Raw genomic sequence first — 15,951 nt, 5'->3', positions numbered from 1 at the left:
TGTACTTATCCATGGTGCTTCTCTTGGATAAATAAAATACACATAAATAGTTTTAAACTTTGGTTTCTAAATGATATTGTGGTTAGTAACTCTGCTGATTCAGATTTGATTGAGCATCAGACAGAATTTCTCCCAATGTCAGGAGCTAAAACCATTTTAGACTCATTAAAACTTTCCACCTCCCATACTGCAACCAATCACCCTAACAGGATTTGTGAGTTTCAAAGTAGCAGGTTAGATATATACTCCAGTTTTACTTTAAACTCACACTGTGTTTTTATTTTCAGATGTCCTCAAGGAACTTGTGCTTTTGAGTCCCCATGACTTTCTTCATACTCTGGTTCCATTTCTACAACACAACCATTGTACTTATCATCATAGTAATATACCAAGTACGTATTCCTCAAGCACAGTACTTGAATGTGGTTGGCATTTAATCTTTCTGCACACTGAAACATGGAGATTTATTTTTTTCCATTTATTCTTATTGTACACTTTTAATGTCTTAGTGTCTCTTGGACCTTATTTCCCTTGTCGAGAAAATATCAAGCTAATAGGAGGGAAAAGCAATATTCGGCCTCCGCGCCCTGAACTCAATATGTGCCTCTTGCCCACAATGGTGGAAACCAGTAAGGTATGTTGGGATGCCAGGAAAACCATGTTTCTGTAGTACACAGTAATTTGAAATTTCCCCTCTAGCAGTTATATTAGATTTAAATGACCATTTTGTGGATCCTAAGAAGATTAGACTCATTTGGACTTTTTCCTTTTAGTGCTCTGAAATGTTGGTTGAGTATTTGCAAAATCAACAACAAGCACAAGTAATAAGTTTTTTCCCTCCCTCAAAAAAATACCCTAATAGAAAGTCTTAGTAGTATTTGTCACTAGGCTAAATTATAACTGGGTCATATTTCTAAACTTGAAGAGTCAAGTTAGGTATTTATTATTGTTTAAATTTGACCATATAATCAATGACTTCATTTACTGCCCTTTCCTTATAATCCCTTGACCTAAGCCTAATATCACTGATAGATTTATCATCATTTGTAGTCTGATTCTTCTCTTCTAATTCATATTCTAAAATAATGCTAATTCTAAATTATAGAGAACATTGAACAGAGGATAATTTATCTTAGTTTCAACATTTTTTTAACAATTTTTCCCTTTATCTATCTTCACCCGACTTCATTCACACTCCCCCTGGCCCACCATCTTTGGATCTTAAATATACTTAAGTTCTTATAAAATATTAAAAATAATTAACACTGTAGTAACCATTACAGAAATCATTTGAAATCTATTTCAAAAATCAAATTTAATTCAACTCTTGTTGATGATGTCTGTAGAACTAAAGTGTCACATTTTAAAATCCTACAGTAATTTTACTTTATTAAAGTATATAGAAATAATGGGTAATTTAATTGATAGCATTTGCACACTGAAAATAAATTTGTGACAATTAAGATCTTAACATTACTAGAAACTTGGAATTTAAAACTAGGTTCTTATAGAATTTAAATATTTAATCAGCTTTTGAGTTTAAACTTATTACATTTGCACAAAATATGCTCTTTAATTTATTATACAATTTAAGTGCAACCATTTTATCATCTTTAACCTTCAGGGCAAAGATGACGTTTATGATCGTATGCTGCTAGACTACTTCTTTTCTTATCATCAATTCATCCATCTATTATGCCGAGTTGCAATCAACTGTGAAAAATTTACTGAAACATTAGTTAAGCTGAGTAAGTATAAAAGATGAGCAGTAAATTCCACTGAATTATTTTAAGCCCCTAGCCACTCAGGAAGGGGAGACCAAAATGAGACCATCCTTTTTTTCTTTTTTAAAGTGACTGTTTAAAAATATTAATTATTCTTGGGAACATTTTTATTTTTATTAAGAAAACACCAACTTACTGGTTTCCATTGAATAGTTCTGCCCAGAGTTTCAGCTGGCCTATAAAGGAGTGTGGAGTAGGGCTGATCACTTTGTACATAGAAGCCCAAGTCCTCCTCCATCTGCCCAGCAGAATTTAAAAACAAATACCAAAAACTACTCTGCTTTAGGGAGGCAGGCTTAGAGAGGTGGACTTTCCCAGCCCTGATCTTGAGGATAAGATGAGATCTATAGTGCCAGCTGTGCTTTGGAGCTGGCAATGCCAAGAGCAAACTGAGTGGGCTTGCCAGGATGAAGCAGAGGTGCATATATGAGTAAATTAGGAGGTAAGTCTCATGAAATAGATGAGTGAGAAGAAAGGAAATTTGATAAGATATGAGAAATAGTAAACAAAACCATCAGTGAGTTATAAAAGGGCAAAAAACTCAAATTATTCAAGAATGTGCCTGAGACCTATAAGAGAATTGCTCCCTTTGGGTGACTTTTTCTAGCTGAAAAGTCTTTAGAAGATATGTCCCCTCTCTTAGGACCTCCAGAGTTACCAGGGTCTGTGTGGCCTGTGAGTCTTACTTCTTTACAGATGGCCCAGGATCCTCTCCCAGTGTTCTGTAGTTTTGTTTCGGAGCATAGGAAGTGAAATGCTCATGGAACCACCACCCAGGTCAAGAAACAGAATATTGTCACACTCTAGAACTCCCCATCGTGCTCCTCTTTAATCACAACCCCTTCCTTCTATGGAAGAGGTTTTGATCCACTATAAGTAGGGCAAAAGATGTGAACATACCTTAGGTTCCATTATCCAAGAAGAAGGAAGTGGTAACAGCTGTCAGGGATAATTCCTCTTCAGAAAAACCATCTTATTGGTAAGTGATTAGAGTGTCTTCAGATTTGGAAGATTGTTCCTTCCACCTGTTATCATTAGCTGGTTTTATACATATGTGGCTGAAGTGCCAAGTGGGGGCTGTGGGTGGGGAAGCACATGATGAGATTGGCCATTTCATGATTACACAGTTCATTCATGGCACTTGGTAAAAAACTAAAACCTATCAGTGGCAGTGATCGAGTGTGAGAAAATGTCCAGGAATTCTGGTAACACAGCCTTGTTCCCAGATAAGAAGGGGGACTTCTTAAAATGCTGACCTTAAGAAAAGTTCTTGGTAATTGTGTTCACGTGATTTATACCAAAAGTTATGTGAGGAACTATTTTGGCTGCTTGAACAGCTATGATCAAATAGTGAATGTTGTACCCTCTTTGGGACTGTCTTTCCTCATCAATACAAATACATGTTTCAGGGAAAATAAACATGGAGGCGAGGAGGAAGGGAAAGAGGACATACACTTAGCCATCAGCATTAGCTAAATCAACTTTCATATTTTATATTCCCATCCCTTTTATAACCATGAAGCACTGTTGATGCTGCCTCCTAGTGGTTAGTGTATGAGGATGGAAATACTCTCCCAACTGCATCATCGTCCACATTATGATAGCCACAAGCCATATATGAGTGTTGAGAACGTGAAATGTGATTTAAGAAATGGAATTTTCATTTCATTTCATTTTAACCAAACTTAGCCAGATGTGGCTGGTGGCTGTATTGATACAAAACAAAGCCTTCACAAGTTGAGCAGGTTGTACCTTTTTTTTTTTAATTAGTTAATTCATTTATGTATTTTTATTAGGATCCTCCTACTCTGCCATCTTCCCCAGAAGTCATGGTTATCTTTTAATGCAGAAAATTAGACATTATTTTGAATATGAAATAAAACAAAGACCTAAAAGCAGTGCTTTCCTTATGTGTCATCTGAATAGCGAGAGTACATCCCAGTGTTTCAGGTTAACTCCTGCTTTCAGTTGCAATGGTTATTTCCAGGGAGAGGCACCTAGGAGAGAGCTTGAGAAAGCAAAGCCAGCCCACATTGACTGTAATAGGGAGCAGGCAAATTGATAAGGAGTTTCAACTTGTATAATTTCTTCAAAAACTTATATTTGGCAACAAGGAAAGAGCAAATTTAAACTGGTTGTGTCCTTAATCATTTGAGCCTTGAGGTTAGATGGTCCAAGGGCCAGAATATTGTGACCACAGGTGGGGTTGTCTCAAGACCTATATGATTGTAGGTCACTTCCAGTGTTGAGGAAAAGTCTCTGTGGTAATTCTTATGGATAACTAAGCAGATTTTAAGATTTGTTGGGAGACAAAAAGGAATTGTGTAATAATTGTATATTAGAGTTACAGGTGCAAAACAGTAAAGTGTGGGTTGGAGTGCTTTTGAAGTGGAGGTAGGCATGGGGCTACGGAGACACAGAAGTGGGGGGAGAATTTGGGGAGAGTGAACAAAGCTACTGACTTCCATGTGAAATAATTGTGTCTGAAATTACAGTATTTTGATATTTAAAAATAGTGGAATTTAGCCAAAAAAAATTCTAAAAAAGAATAAGAGGGACTGGCACTATTGATTTAAAAAAAAAAACTTACCAAAGATCAGTAATTTTTTATTTTATTTTTAAGATTTAATACATACACATATTCAAAATAGCAAGAAGTACACATCACAATATCACAGACCTATCCCCCACTTTTATTAAATTTTTTTGTTTATCTTTTTTTGCATAAAAGCAGCAAATATAGGTTTATTTTCTCTTCTTTCTTACATTAAAAGTGAATTTAAAAAGTGTTTAAAACTGTGTGAAGCAGATATGAAAATACATGGGCAGAAAAACATACACAAGCAATGGAAAACAGCCCCAAATAAACATAAGGATACATGGGGGTTTGGAGTCAATTAAGATGACCTGTCAGATTTGTGGACATTGTATGGTATTGAGAGAATCAGTCAGCTACTCAGGGAGAGAAGGGGCAGGACTTTAATATCTTATACTTAAATAGATTACAGGAGGATTAAAGATTTAGCTGTGAAAAATAAAGTCATAACAATATTAAAGAAAAACACAGAATCACATAGTTAGCACCTTGAGATTTGAAAGACCATTAAGCAGGACACAAAACCCATAAACAATAAAATAAAATCTTTGGCAGTGTAAAAATTGAAATTACTACATGTTGAAAAATGCCATCGATGAAAATATAGCTAGTGGGGAAAATATTTGCATTCTTAACAGATAAGTGGTTAGTATTGGCAATATATAAAGAATTTTTAGGATTCAGTGAGATGGGAAAGGACATTAAGTAAAATAAGTAAAAGGCCATCAACAGGCAACTTCTTCACATACAAAACAAGTAAATGTGTTGTAACCATATGAGGATTTTCCCTGCCTTACTAAATCATGATTTCTCTTTTCTCTCTTTTTTTTCCCCCCAACTATGAGATAAAGTTTAGACGGTATGCATAAACAGTTTTGGGAAAGAAGAGATGTTTTAATGGAGTCAATTTGAGGAGGCATATTATTAACATTATCACTTTATATTGTTCATGACCCTTGATCCCGCAATACCAGATCTAAGAATCTACCCTACTCTACTCATAAAAGTGTCCAACAACATGCATAGGGTGTTTATTTTCACTCAGTTTGTATTGGATAAAAACTGGAAACAACCCAGATGCCCAACAATAAGAGTTGAGCTGAGTAAACCTGTAATTTATTGTATAGTCTTTAAATAATTCATGTGTATTTTATGGTCTTTAAAAAGATATAGGACCTTAGATTACATGAAAAAAAAGCAAATTGGAAAACAGTATGCAGAATGTGACCACAGACTTAGAACAATAGGAAAAATCACTTAGTACATGTTTAAAAAAAAACAAACCTAGAGGCTTATACTCCGGTGGTATAAGGATAAAATTATGGGTTGCTTTCATTGTCTGGGTTAAATGTCTATAAGTTTGAAATCATTTGCAATGATCATTTGTCTTGGGGGTGGCGGGGGAACAAAATTTTTAAGTAGTAGTATAGGAAGATCGCCTGGCTGGCTTATTAGTCAGTTAAGCATCCGCTTTTTTTTTTTTTTTTTTTTTGTAATTTTTTTTTCTTAACGTTTATTTTATTTTTGAGAGACAGACACAGAGTGCAAGAGGAGGAGGGACAAAGGGAGAAGGCGACACAGTCTGAGGCAGGCTCCAGGCTCTGAGCTGTCAGCACAGAGCCCAGTGTGGGGCTTGAACTCACGAACCTTGAGATAACATGACCTGAGCTGAAGTCAGATGCTCAACTGACTGAGCCACCCAGGTGCCCCAAGCATTTGATTCTTGATCTCCGCTCAGGTCTTGATCTCAGGGTCATGAGTTCAAGCCCTGCATGGCTCCACACTGGGCATGAAGCCTACTTAAAAAAAAGTGGGGGTGGGGGGTGGGGGGGGAGTAGTATAGGAAAAAAAAAAAAAGTATAGGAAACTGCTATTGCAGACTCCCAATATTTTTTTTTAAGTTACCAGAGTTGACGTGCAAAATTAACAGTGAGATGCTCAAGTAAAATTAAATGACAAATTCCTAGATTTATAAACAATTTTCATTTTCAGAGATAAAACAAGAATCTGTCACTTTTATTATTTAACATTGCTTTTGACAATTTTGTTAATGCCTTAGTAAATGAAAGTAAAAAATAGTAAAAGGAAATTTTTGCAAGTAACATTGTATATACCTAAAAATCTAAAATCTTCAAAATCTCTGGAATTAAAAAATTAGTATAGTTGGTAAAAGTAAACAAATTAGAAATTCATCTTATCAAAAACACAGCTGTGGTTCATGCTTTACCTTTTTTGATGTCCTGATGCTACTGACAACCAGTTAGCTGTTCCCAAAAGACGTCTTAGGGTTAATGAATATACCAGTTATTCAGTACAGATCAGAAGGCAGCGTCTACCAAGGGCAAATCCATCTATCCCAGGCTAATACTTAGTAATTGCATTTAATAGACATATTTATAATTAGCAGTTCATTACAAGTTAATTCACAAAGAGGAAGAACTGACACAGTGATCTGAATACTCTGTGGTAGGGCGAGCAGATTTTTTTCCAGTAACCAACATGGGAAGCCAAATAAATAGCAATAGGTTGCTTAATGGGTATGAGAACAGGGGGAATCAGAAGAATCAGATGTGTGATATTCTGTGGCTAAGATGTCTTGATGATTCATTCCTGTAGTGAACCATTAGTTGTGGGCTTTCATCCATTGACTCCCACTTCCCATGGATAATGCTTGGATGGGCTAAACACTGCTACAGAAAACTAGACAAATAATCTTAACCCAATTCAGATAGGAGAGACCCTAAGCAGTAAATATACATATACAATACTTCATCCTCAAAGCAATCATCTGAATTACCATTCTACCTACAAAAGCAGTTTTTAAAAGATTTTTAGTAACTCATCTAGTAGCTTCTACAGTATAAAGTGTTATTAATGAGGAAAAGTTATTTGGAATAGTTTTTGATTATTGTATAGTACTTCATAGATGGGGTGGGGTAAGGACCCGTTGAGGATGCCTGAAGTCACAGGATAAAGAAAGATAAGTGGACGAACTCAATATGTCTTAGGCCTACTCATCCTGATTCTTGAAACAAGGCTTGGACGTGTGCCTTGATTGTGTCGGGATGCCTGTGCTTTGTACCCAGTAAAGCACCCCAGAACGTATTGGAGGAATGTGTAGAGTAGGATGGCATTGGCCTCTACGTTGAGTTACAGAGCCAAGATACCCCTGATCCCTCAGTGCTTTGTGAAAATGCTAGACTAGAAAGAAAGTGATACTTTGTTGCTCTGAAGGGATGGCCCTCCTTCCAAAGGAGGTGCACCTCAGAGAGGAAATAGGGCTGCGAAAGAGGTTTCATTAGCTCACCATGGTGGCACAGTGTTTTCCAGAGTGTAGTGTATATAATAAGATGGTCCAGGGAAAATAATTGTATATTCATAAATAGGTATGGATCTTACAGTGTCACAAAAATACAAAACTAGTATACTAAATTTATGACTTCTTAGTTCTGTTGCCTAAGGCTGATGTAGTATTAGCCTCCCTAAGTGAATCTAAAGAATAGTGTTAAGTAAACAGTGTACGTGATAGGCACATATGAAAACACTTAGGAAAATGGCATGAATGATTGAAGTTTGGGGAAACACTGGTTATTGAAAAGATTACAGGCTTCACAATCAGATCTACCTGGGGTAGATGTTTTGCTCCCTGGCTTTTGGGATGAACCTGAGCAGATTACATAGTCTCTCTAAGCCTGATTTCTTCATTGAAAAAAAGGGAAATGAGGATAAAACAATGCTTTTGAAACATTGGAAGTGATGTTAGATTAGGGAAGACCTCCACAGTTTTTTGTTTGTTGTGGTAGTGCTGGCTTTTTGGTAGTTGTGGAAAATAGGAATAAAGATTGTTTTGTTTTGAGGAATAATTAAGAAAAAAGAATAAAGACAAAGACTAGAGAAACTTACATTGTAATGTGCAGTCTACTTTCACCTGGGAGGGTTTAGGTCAGGGCAGGATTTAGGGGTTGGCAGACTTCCTGCAAAGAGTGTACCTTGCTGGCCATATGTATGATCTGCATCACATACTCTTCTTTGTTTCACTATTCCTTTTGCAATCCTTTAAAAATACAAAAGCCCTCCTTAGCTCACATGGCCATACAAAGATAAGTTGTGGACCAGAATTGGCCTGTAGGCCAAAGTTTGCCACCCTTTGCTGTACTTTTATGGGTGATTTTGATGCACGGACATGGGAGCATAGAAAGTCTTACCTGTACCTGACAGTTTTGATGACATACCCTTGTTTGCTTATATATATTATGATCTTATAGTGGGTAAATGCCTCCAGCCCCAACCAGATTAAGTTAGGATAAAAGAGAAAGATGACAGTTTGCTTGGGGATCTCTCTACAAAGGGTTAATCTTGACAGGAAAATAAACTTAACCCACAAAAGGGAATCTTGGCATCCTTGGATGACTAAATTGGATGACTGATCTGACTTTCTTGTCTGTCTTAAGATTTTCTCTTAATCCTTGGCTCATCCCAGAGGTTGGCAAATAATAATAGCCTGCATTCTCACGTTTTTGTATAACCAGTGAGCATACCTGCACGCTGAGAGTTTTTACATTTTCTAATAAATACTGTTATTCTAAATATTTTTGTGACATGAAAATTACATGTGAGTCAAATTTCAAAGTTCTTAGGTAAAATTTTATTGCAAGACAGCTACACCCATTCGTCTAGTGTTGTCTTTGGCTGCTTTCACACTACTACTGCGGAGTTGAGTATTTGCAATGGGGATCATTTGGCTGCAAAGACTGAAATATTTACTATTTGGCCCTTTACTTTAGAAGTTTGTTGACTTCAGGTCTAACTCAATTTTTTCTTAACTGGAGGAGGATAACTTTTATTACTTTTATTATTTCTCCTTCTCCATGATCATATTTTCGCTGGAAGTGGGAGTGTGGAAGATGGGAAATTTACTTATAGTTGTGCTTTGAGAAGTAGGGCATAGGGCAGGGGAACACATTTCTTAAAGATAATACTTGACATTTGGAATAGTCAGAAAGAGGAAAGGTTAAAACTATTCAATAGAGGTTCCAAATAGAACACTGACATACAGCTAAGTATGGTCCACCCAGAAGAGCTTGGGGACAAGACTAGAAGCTGTTAGACTCAAGAGCAGTGTCTACGTAAATCCACATAATTCTCCGTGTTTTCGGGGAAACAAGGTAAAAGAGGAAGGACCAGTATATTTTCTAATTCTCCTCATCCTCTCTTTGACCTTGCACCTCTCCCTTCCAGCTTAGCTAGTCCATGAAAATTATCTAATATGCAGGGTGGTACCTTAATCCAAGAAAGCTTTGGAACCACTTGCAATAATCTTTATTAAATTGTCCCAGATAAGGTTCTAACACTTACAAAGCAAATTGGTTTAAGTTACCTCAGATCCTTTTGGGAATGAAGTGTGGAATATGACTAAACTCAAAGTATACTGCATTCTAAATTATTTCACTGGTTAAAGCATTGGAATGAATTCTTCCCCTTTAGGTATTCTATAGATTTCTAAAACATGTAGAAAATACTCATAGTTGTGACTAGAAATACCTGTAGAATTGTACCTACAAAGTTGAATACCTCAGTAGTATAATTTATAATTATAACCTATTCTGATTTCTTTTCAAATATTAGGTGTCCTAGTTGCCTATGAAGGTTTGCCACTTCATCTTGCACTGTTCCCCAAACTTTGGACTGAGCTATGCCAGACTCAGGTAAAGAAAATGAGTTTTAGATGATTTGGTCTTTCATCTGCTCACCATTTGGTCAGTAATTTTAGGAACAGTGGGTTAAACACTAGGTGGAAAAATTGGGGAGGTTTTAGAATCTTAGGTAAAATATGATTAGTGGAAATAATAGCTATTAAGTATTGGGCATCAAGTTGCCCTTTGAGGTTTTTTACTTCAGTAGATTTGTATCACAGGATTTTCAAATAAGCTAATATATTTGAATTTGTAATTTATAGGTCAATATAAATAGTTGTGGTAAAAGTCCAAAACAGGGAGGTACTTTGGGGGACGTCCTTTACCTGTCCTTTACCTTTACCTCTTACCTGTTACCTTGGAGTAGATTTTCAAGGGTCTGATGTACTTTTTTTTACCAGTCATTGAGAACAGGAAACACTATATCCTACCTACTTTAAGTATCTTAAGAGCCAACTCTTTAAAGCGGGCACCTAAATAATGCTTGTTTCATTCTGGGGGAGAATGGCAGAGAGGTGGGGAGAAACCAGATTGGTCCTAAGATTTGATTCATTCCTTGGTCCAGGGGCATTTAGATCCTGAGAAAACTTGGTTTCCTGACTGGTTGCAGCTGCCCATCCTCAGAGGAAGAGATGACTTTGTTTACTTTAGCCTAAACTTTACCCACATTACAGTATCTGAAACACTTTATGCCTCTGGTACAGCCTCCTGCCTGGGCTGTAATGCTCTGTTTATTCTCCCGGTGGATGTGTGTCACACGGTGCTGTAATAGTTGTTTATCTCCTCACAAACTGAGCTCCTCAAGTGTAGAAATGGAATCCTCTCTATCCCTTCAAGAAATGTCATTTTATTCTCTGTAGTAGGAATCTTTAAAAGGCTAATTTACATTGATCACATGGCGTAGTACATAGGAGACTTTGAGAAAATGACTTCCTGGGTTTTTTTCTTTGTTTTGTTTTTTTGTTTTTGTTTTTAGCTGAGTGGTTAATTCAGTAAATGGGAGATCTCTGCTTTTTCCCTCTGCCACTGCTGCTATTCTTTTCATTCTTGATTTGGGTAGTCACTTTTTTTGGTTTCTGTACTCTGCCACTGGCTATTGCTTCCCTATTGTTTTATCTACTCCAGCACTTTACTGCTCCCTTAATTGGCTTGTTTTCCAAAGAATCCACCATCTCCAAAAACTTCCTTTAAAACAAAGCCAAACTGTCCAAGGCTTCCAGTCTGCCAGCGTGATAGAAGCAGCCGTCAAGAAACACAGGCAGGGGCGCCTGGGTGGCGCAGTCGGTTAAGCGTCCGACTTCAGCCAGGTCACGATCTCGCGGTCCGAGAGTTCGAGCCCCGCATCAGGCTCTGGGCTGATGGCTCAGAGCCTGGAGCCTCTTTCCGATTCTGTGTCTCCCTCTCTCTCTGCCCCTCCCCCGTTCATGCTCTGTCTCTCTCTGTCCCAAAAATAAATTAAAAAAAAAAAAAAAACAAAAAAACACAGGCAGCAGGCAGAGGCTCTGGCTGGTAGAATTAGGCAGATTTTCCTGACACCAAGCATCTGAAGAGCTGGGTCCTGGTCCTATTCGACTTCTGATTTTTTGGGGTGAACTTGAGTGACTTACCAAGTTGCTTACTCGAATAAAATAAGCATATACCTGTACATATTATCTAAACTTTGTCCTGTTTTATTAAATCCTCCATTTTATCTCCCATATAAATGATCTTTTATTAAAATACCTATAATCTAGAGAATAGATTTACTTAAAGATATACTACTTGTGTTGAAGAGCCATGACCATTTAAAAACAGGGGAATGCAATTTTAGTAAAATTTCTTCTGTATATTGGGAACCACTAATTCTTGTGAGGTAATTAAAGGAGGTTTGCTGTTTACTTTGCAGTATTCATGGGGGGTGGGGAGGATATTTCCAAACAAATTACTATTGCTTAACATGTTAATTCCTTTTATGGAATAAGTTTAATTCTTAAAATTCGTCTTTTTTCTGTATATAGTTTGGTTACCTATTATCCATTAATTGGTCCTCTGCAAACATTCTCATCCTATTTGCTGGTCTTAATTTGTCCAGTCCTTATTCCCTCATTTAATGCTAGATAATAAAGTTGCATTTCTTTGGAAACCTATTTGTTCCTTTTGCCCTTCAGACTTGTTACAAGTCTCTCTTCCTCTTATACTTACATGTAGAGTCCAGGTGACTAAGACTTGTTTTATCGGGAGTACGGTTACTATAACTGGAGTTAGAAGTGGTCTCTGAAAGGACTTAAATGACTTTGGATGTTCATCATAAGCAGTGTGTAAGCCTTGCAGTTATTTCAGTGCTCAACCATCAGTACTTCTTCTCCCCTACTGTAGTCTGCTATGTCAAAAAATTGCATCAAGCTTTTGTGTGAAGATCCCGTTTTTGCAGAATATATAAAGTGTATCCTGATGGATGAAAGAACTTTTCTAAACAACAACATTGTGTACACATTCATGACACATTTTCTTCTAAAGGTATGTCCTACCTTTGAAAACTCATTGTGTTACTTCTACCTAGTTAGTGGTTGTGTTTTCATGGTGTTGGTCTTTTGGAGATTTGTTTTTAATCTCTTTTTCTCAGGTTCAAGGTCAAGTGTTTTCTGAAGCAAACTGTGCCAATCTGATCAGCACCCTAATTACAAACTTGATAAATCAGTATCAGAATATGCAGTCTGATTTCACCAACCGTGTTGAAATTTCCAAAGCAAGTGCTTCTTTAAATGGGGTAAGAACTGGGGGAGGGATGTTGTACTTAAGAACTTTCCTTAAATCACCTTTGGCTTTAGTACTATTTTACTATCATAACTTCTTCAAACTCTGGAAAAACTACCAAATTTCTAAAAACGTGTGTTCACTATGGGCAGTGAAACCATTAAGAGGAGACATTCCTTTTATCTCTACTTGTTTACATTTTTTGAAAACATTACTTGTGATGTTTCTGTTATTGCCTGTGGCTCATAAATAAATGAAACAATCAGATTAATGATCCATTGATTATAAAGGCAATTAAACCTAGGGAATTAGGTGCCTTATATAGATTTCCATGATACCCAGGTCATACAATAATGGAATGCTAGCACATGTCCAGCAGCAGTTTTCCAAGTAACAAAATGTTGCTTAGATGCCGGAACAGGTTGCAGAGCTAGGTGAGTCAAGACCTTACTATTTGTGACATTCACCAGAAATCAGCCTATTTGAGAAACTGATTTCTAGATCGAGGCCTTAATTTCTCACGGATAATATCCTAATGCTGGCTTTCTAGTTTTAGCATTCTCTAAAAATGCAAAAGAAACCAGAATGGATTCCTGGAAAAGTAAATGTGTGTTAAACTGTAAACAGCTGTGTCAAAATGTTAGCTTTAGAATTTGACATGTTCCTTTCTGGGTTTACAGGATCTGCGTGCACTTGCTTTGCTCCTGTCAGTCCACACTCCCAAGCAATTAAACCCAGCTCTAATTCCAACTCTGCAAGAGCTTTTAAGCAAATGCAGGACTTGTCTGCAGCAGAGAAACTCACTCCAAGAGCAAGAAGCCAAAGAAAGAAAAACTAAAGGTTAGCTTTGTGGACTAATATTAATTATACCTTCAGGGTGGGAGAGGGGGAAGAATACACTCAGTGTAATTGACTTTGTAAGAGCTGTCTGTTCAGTTGGGTCTCCTAGGTATAAATGCTAAGAACAAAATTTCCCGCAAACACCCCCCCGCCCCGGTGTGATCTCAATGACTCAGAGAATGATGTTCATTTTTACAGATGATGAAGGGGCAACTCCTGTTAAAAGAAGGCGTGTTAGCAGTGATGAGGAGCACACTGTAGACAGCTGTATCAGCGACATGAAAACAGAAACTAGGGAGGTCCTAACCCCAACTAGCACTTCAGACAATGAGACAAGAGACTCTTCAATTATTGATCCAGGAACCGAGCAAGATCTTCCTTCCCCTGAAAATAGTTCTGTTAAAGAATATCGAATGGAAGTTCCATCTTCGTTTTCAGAAGACATGTCAAGTATCAGGTCACAGCATGCAGAAGAACAGTCCAACGAAGGTAGATTTGAAGACTGTAAAGAGTTCAAGGACCTCCACTGTTCCAAGGATTCTAACCTAGCTGAGGAAGAGTCTGAGTTCCCTTCTACTTCTATCTCTGCAGTTCTCTCTGACTTAGCTGACTTGAGAAGCTGTGATGGTCAAGCTTTGCCCTCCCAGGACCCTGAGGCTGCTCTATCACTCAGTTGTGGCCATTCCAGAGGACTCTTTAGTCACATGCAGCAACACGACATTTTAGATACTCTGTGTAGGACCATTGAATCTACAATCCATGTGATCACAAGGATATCTGGCAAAGGAAACCAAGCTGCTTCTTGACATTAGATGTAGCATGTCTACTACTTTTAAGGTCCCTTCTCTCCATCCCCCACCCCCAAAGCTGTTTGTATAAGTTTTGCTTATTTCTGTTTTTGTGCTTCAGTTTGTCCAGTGCTCTCTGCTTGAATGGCAAGATAGATTTATAGGCTTAATTCTTGGTCAGGCAGAACTCCAGATGAAAAAATTTGCATCTTCAGTATACTTTCTAAAGGGCAATCAGATAACGGATATGTTTTATGTAATTAAGAGTTCACTGTAGTGGCTTTCATTTAATATGGCTGTCTGGGAGGAACAGGGTTCCCTGGCCCTGTACAATGTAATTTAAACTTACAGCATTTTTACTGTGTATAATATGGTGTCCTCTGTGCCAGTTTTGTACCTTATAATAGAGGCAGGTCGCCTCCGATCGCTGTGGTTCTTATTATCAAAATTAAGTTTACTTGTATACGGAACAACCACAAGAAATTTGATTCTGTAAAGAATCCTCTTTAGCTGTGGCCTGGCAGTATATAAATGGTGCTTTATTTAACAGAATACCTGTGGAGGAAATAAAGCACACTTGATGTAAAAATAATTGTTTTATTTTTATTGACATGACTGATTGATTGCTATTCTGTGCACTTAATTAAACTGATTGTGATGACTTTTCATTTGTTTACATTTAACATTGCTTTAGTCTTCTCAGATGAAAGTAATGAGGACACTGAGCGGGAGGGAAGCATTTCTCCATTATACTCTAGTTCCTTAGTGCTGGCGGCGATCCAGAACGTAAGCTGCCCCGCAGCCTGTCGGTCCTCCGCCTGGAGTGCATAACCACTGCAGGGAGTAGCCTGATGACAAGGCCCAAGGCACCTCACTCCAACATGCTTCTGAACACATGGCTGCTATGCTACCTAAAGAGCTACAGACCTTAAAACCCTGAAGTGAAAAAGGAAAAGTATCGACATGCCATTTATTTTTTTGTCTTCCTGAACTAAAACTACAGCTCAGAGTGGCTTGCCAGGACAAGCTTTAGTGGGAAACTTCAACTATCTGTACTCAGAGGCTCAATCTGTTCCCAGAGGAGCATCTATGGGAGGTAAGGTTAATACCTAATTTCCACATTGCTTGCTACTTTTAACCCAATGAGAGTCCAATCGTAGTGAAGATTCAAACAATGTTTTGAATTCTGTAAGAGGTCATGGATTTCATCCAATATAAATTAAGGGTGTTTTCTTTTTTAAAAGGATTGAGAAGAGGTAGACTTACAAAATCTTCTAATTCAACCATTTAGGGTAGTCAGCTTCAGTAAACATTTTATTTCTTCAAAATGCTGCTTCTGCCAACAGGATTTCATGCCCTCTTCTTTACAAACAGGAACTCCTTTACAGTCCAACTGCAATTCCGTTTTGCCCTGGAGTAGGCACAAAATTCAGTGCAACTGTCGCATGGTGTTCTAGAAGAAAAAGAAGGAGCTTATTACTGCATTATGAAAACTATCCATACAGTACTACAACTGG

At 37.5% G+C, this 15,951-nt stretch overlaps 1 protein-coding gene across 1 annotated transcript in view; it reads left to right on the top strand.

The window, feature by feature from the left end:
• Positions 1-15,023, top strand: part of USP34 (ubiquitin specific peptidase 34) — a 254,353-nt gene extending 239,330 nt beyond the window's left edge. The window contains 8 exon segments of the mRNA XM_030311792.1: positions 288-392; positions 510-634; positions 1,625-1,748; positions 10,006-10,085; positions 12,429-12,569; positions 12,676-12,819; positions 13,487-13,646; positions 13,845-15,023. Of these exon segments, the coding sequence (XP_030167652.1) occupies positions 288-392; positions 510-634; positions 1,625-1,748; positions 10,006-10,085; positions 12,429-12,569; positions 12,676-12,819; positions 13,487-13,646; positions 13,845-14,452 (1,487 nt within the window). The 3' untranslated portion in view covers positions 14,453-15,023.
• Positions 15,024-15,951: the final 928 nt, after the last annotated feature.

Source organism: Lynx canadensis, chromosome A3, assembly GCF_007474595.2.
Source record: "Lynx canadensis isolate LIC74 chromosome A3, mLynCan4.pri.v2, whole genome shotgun sequence".
Lineage (NCBI taxonomy): Eukaryota > Metazoa > Chordata > Mammalia > Carnivora > Felidae > Lynx > Lynx canadensis.
Note: the sequence above shows the minus strand (reverse complement) of the source record. Positions and strands in the feature narration are given on the sequence as shown.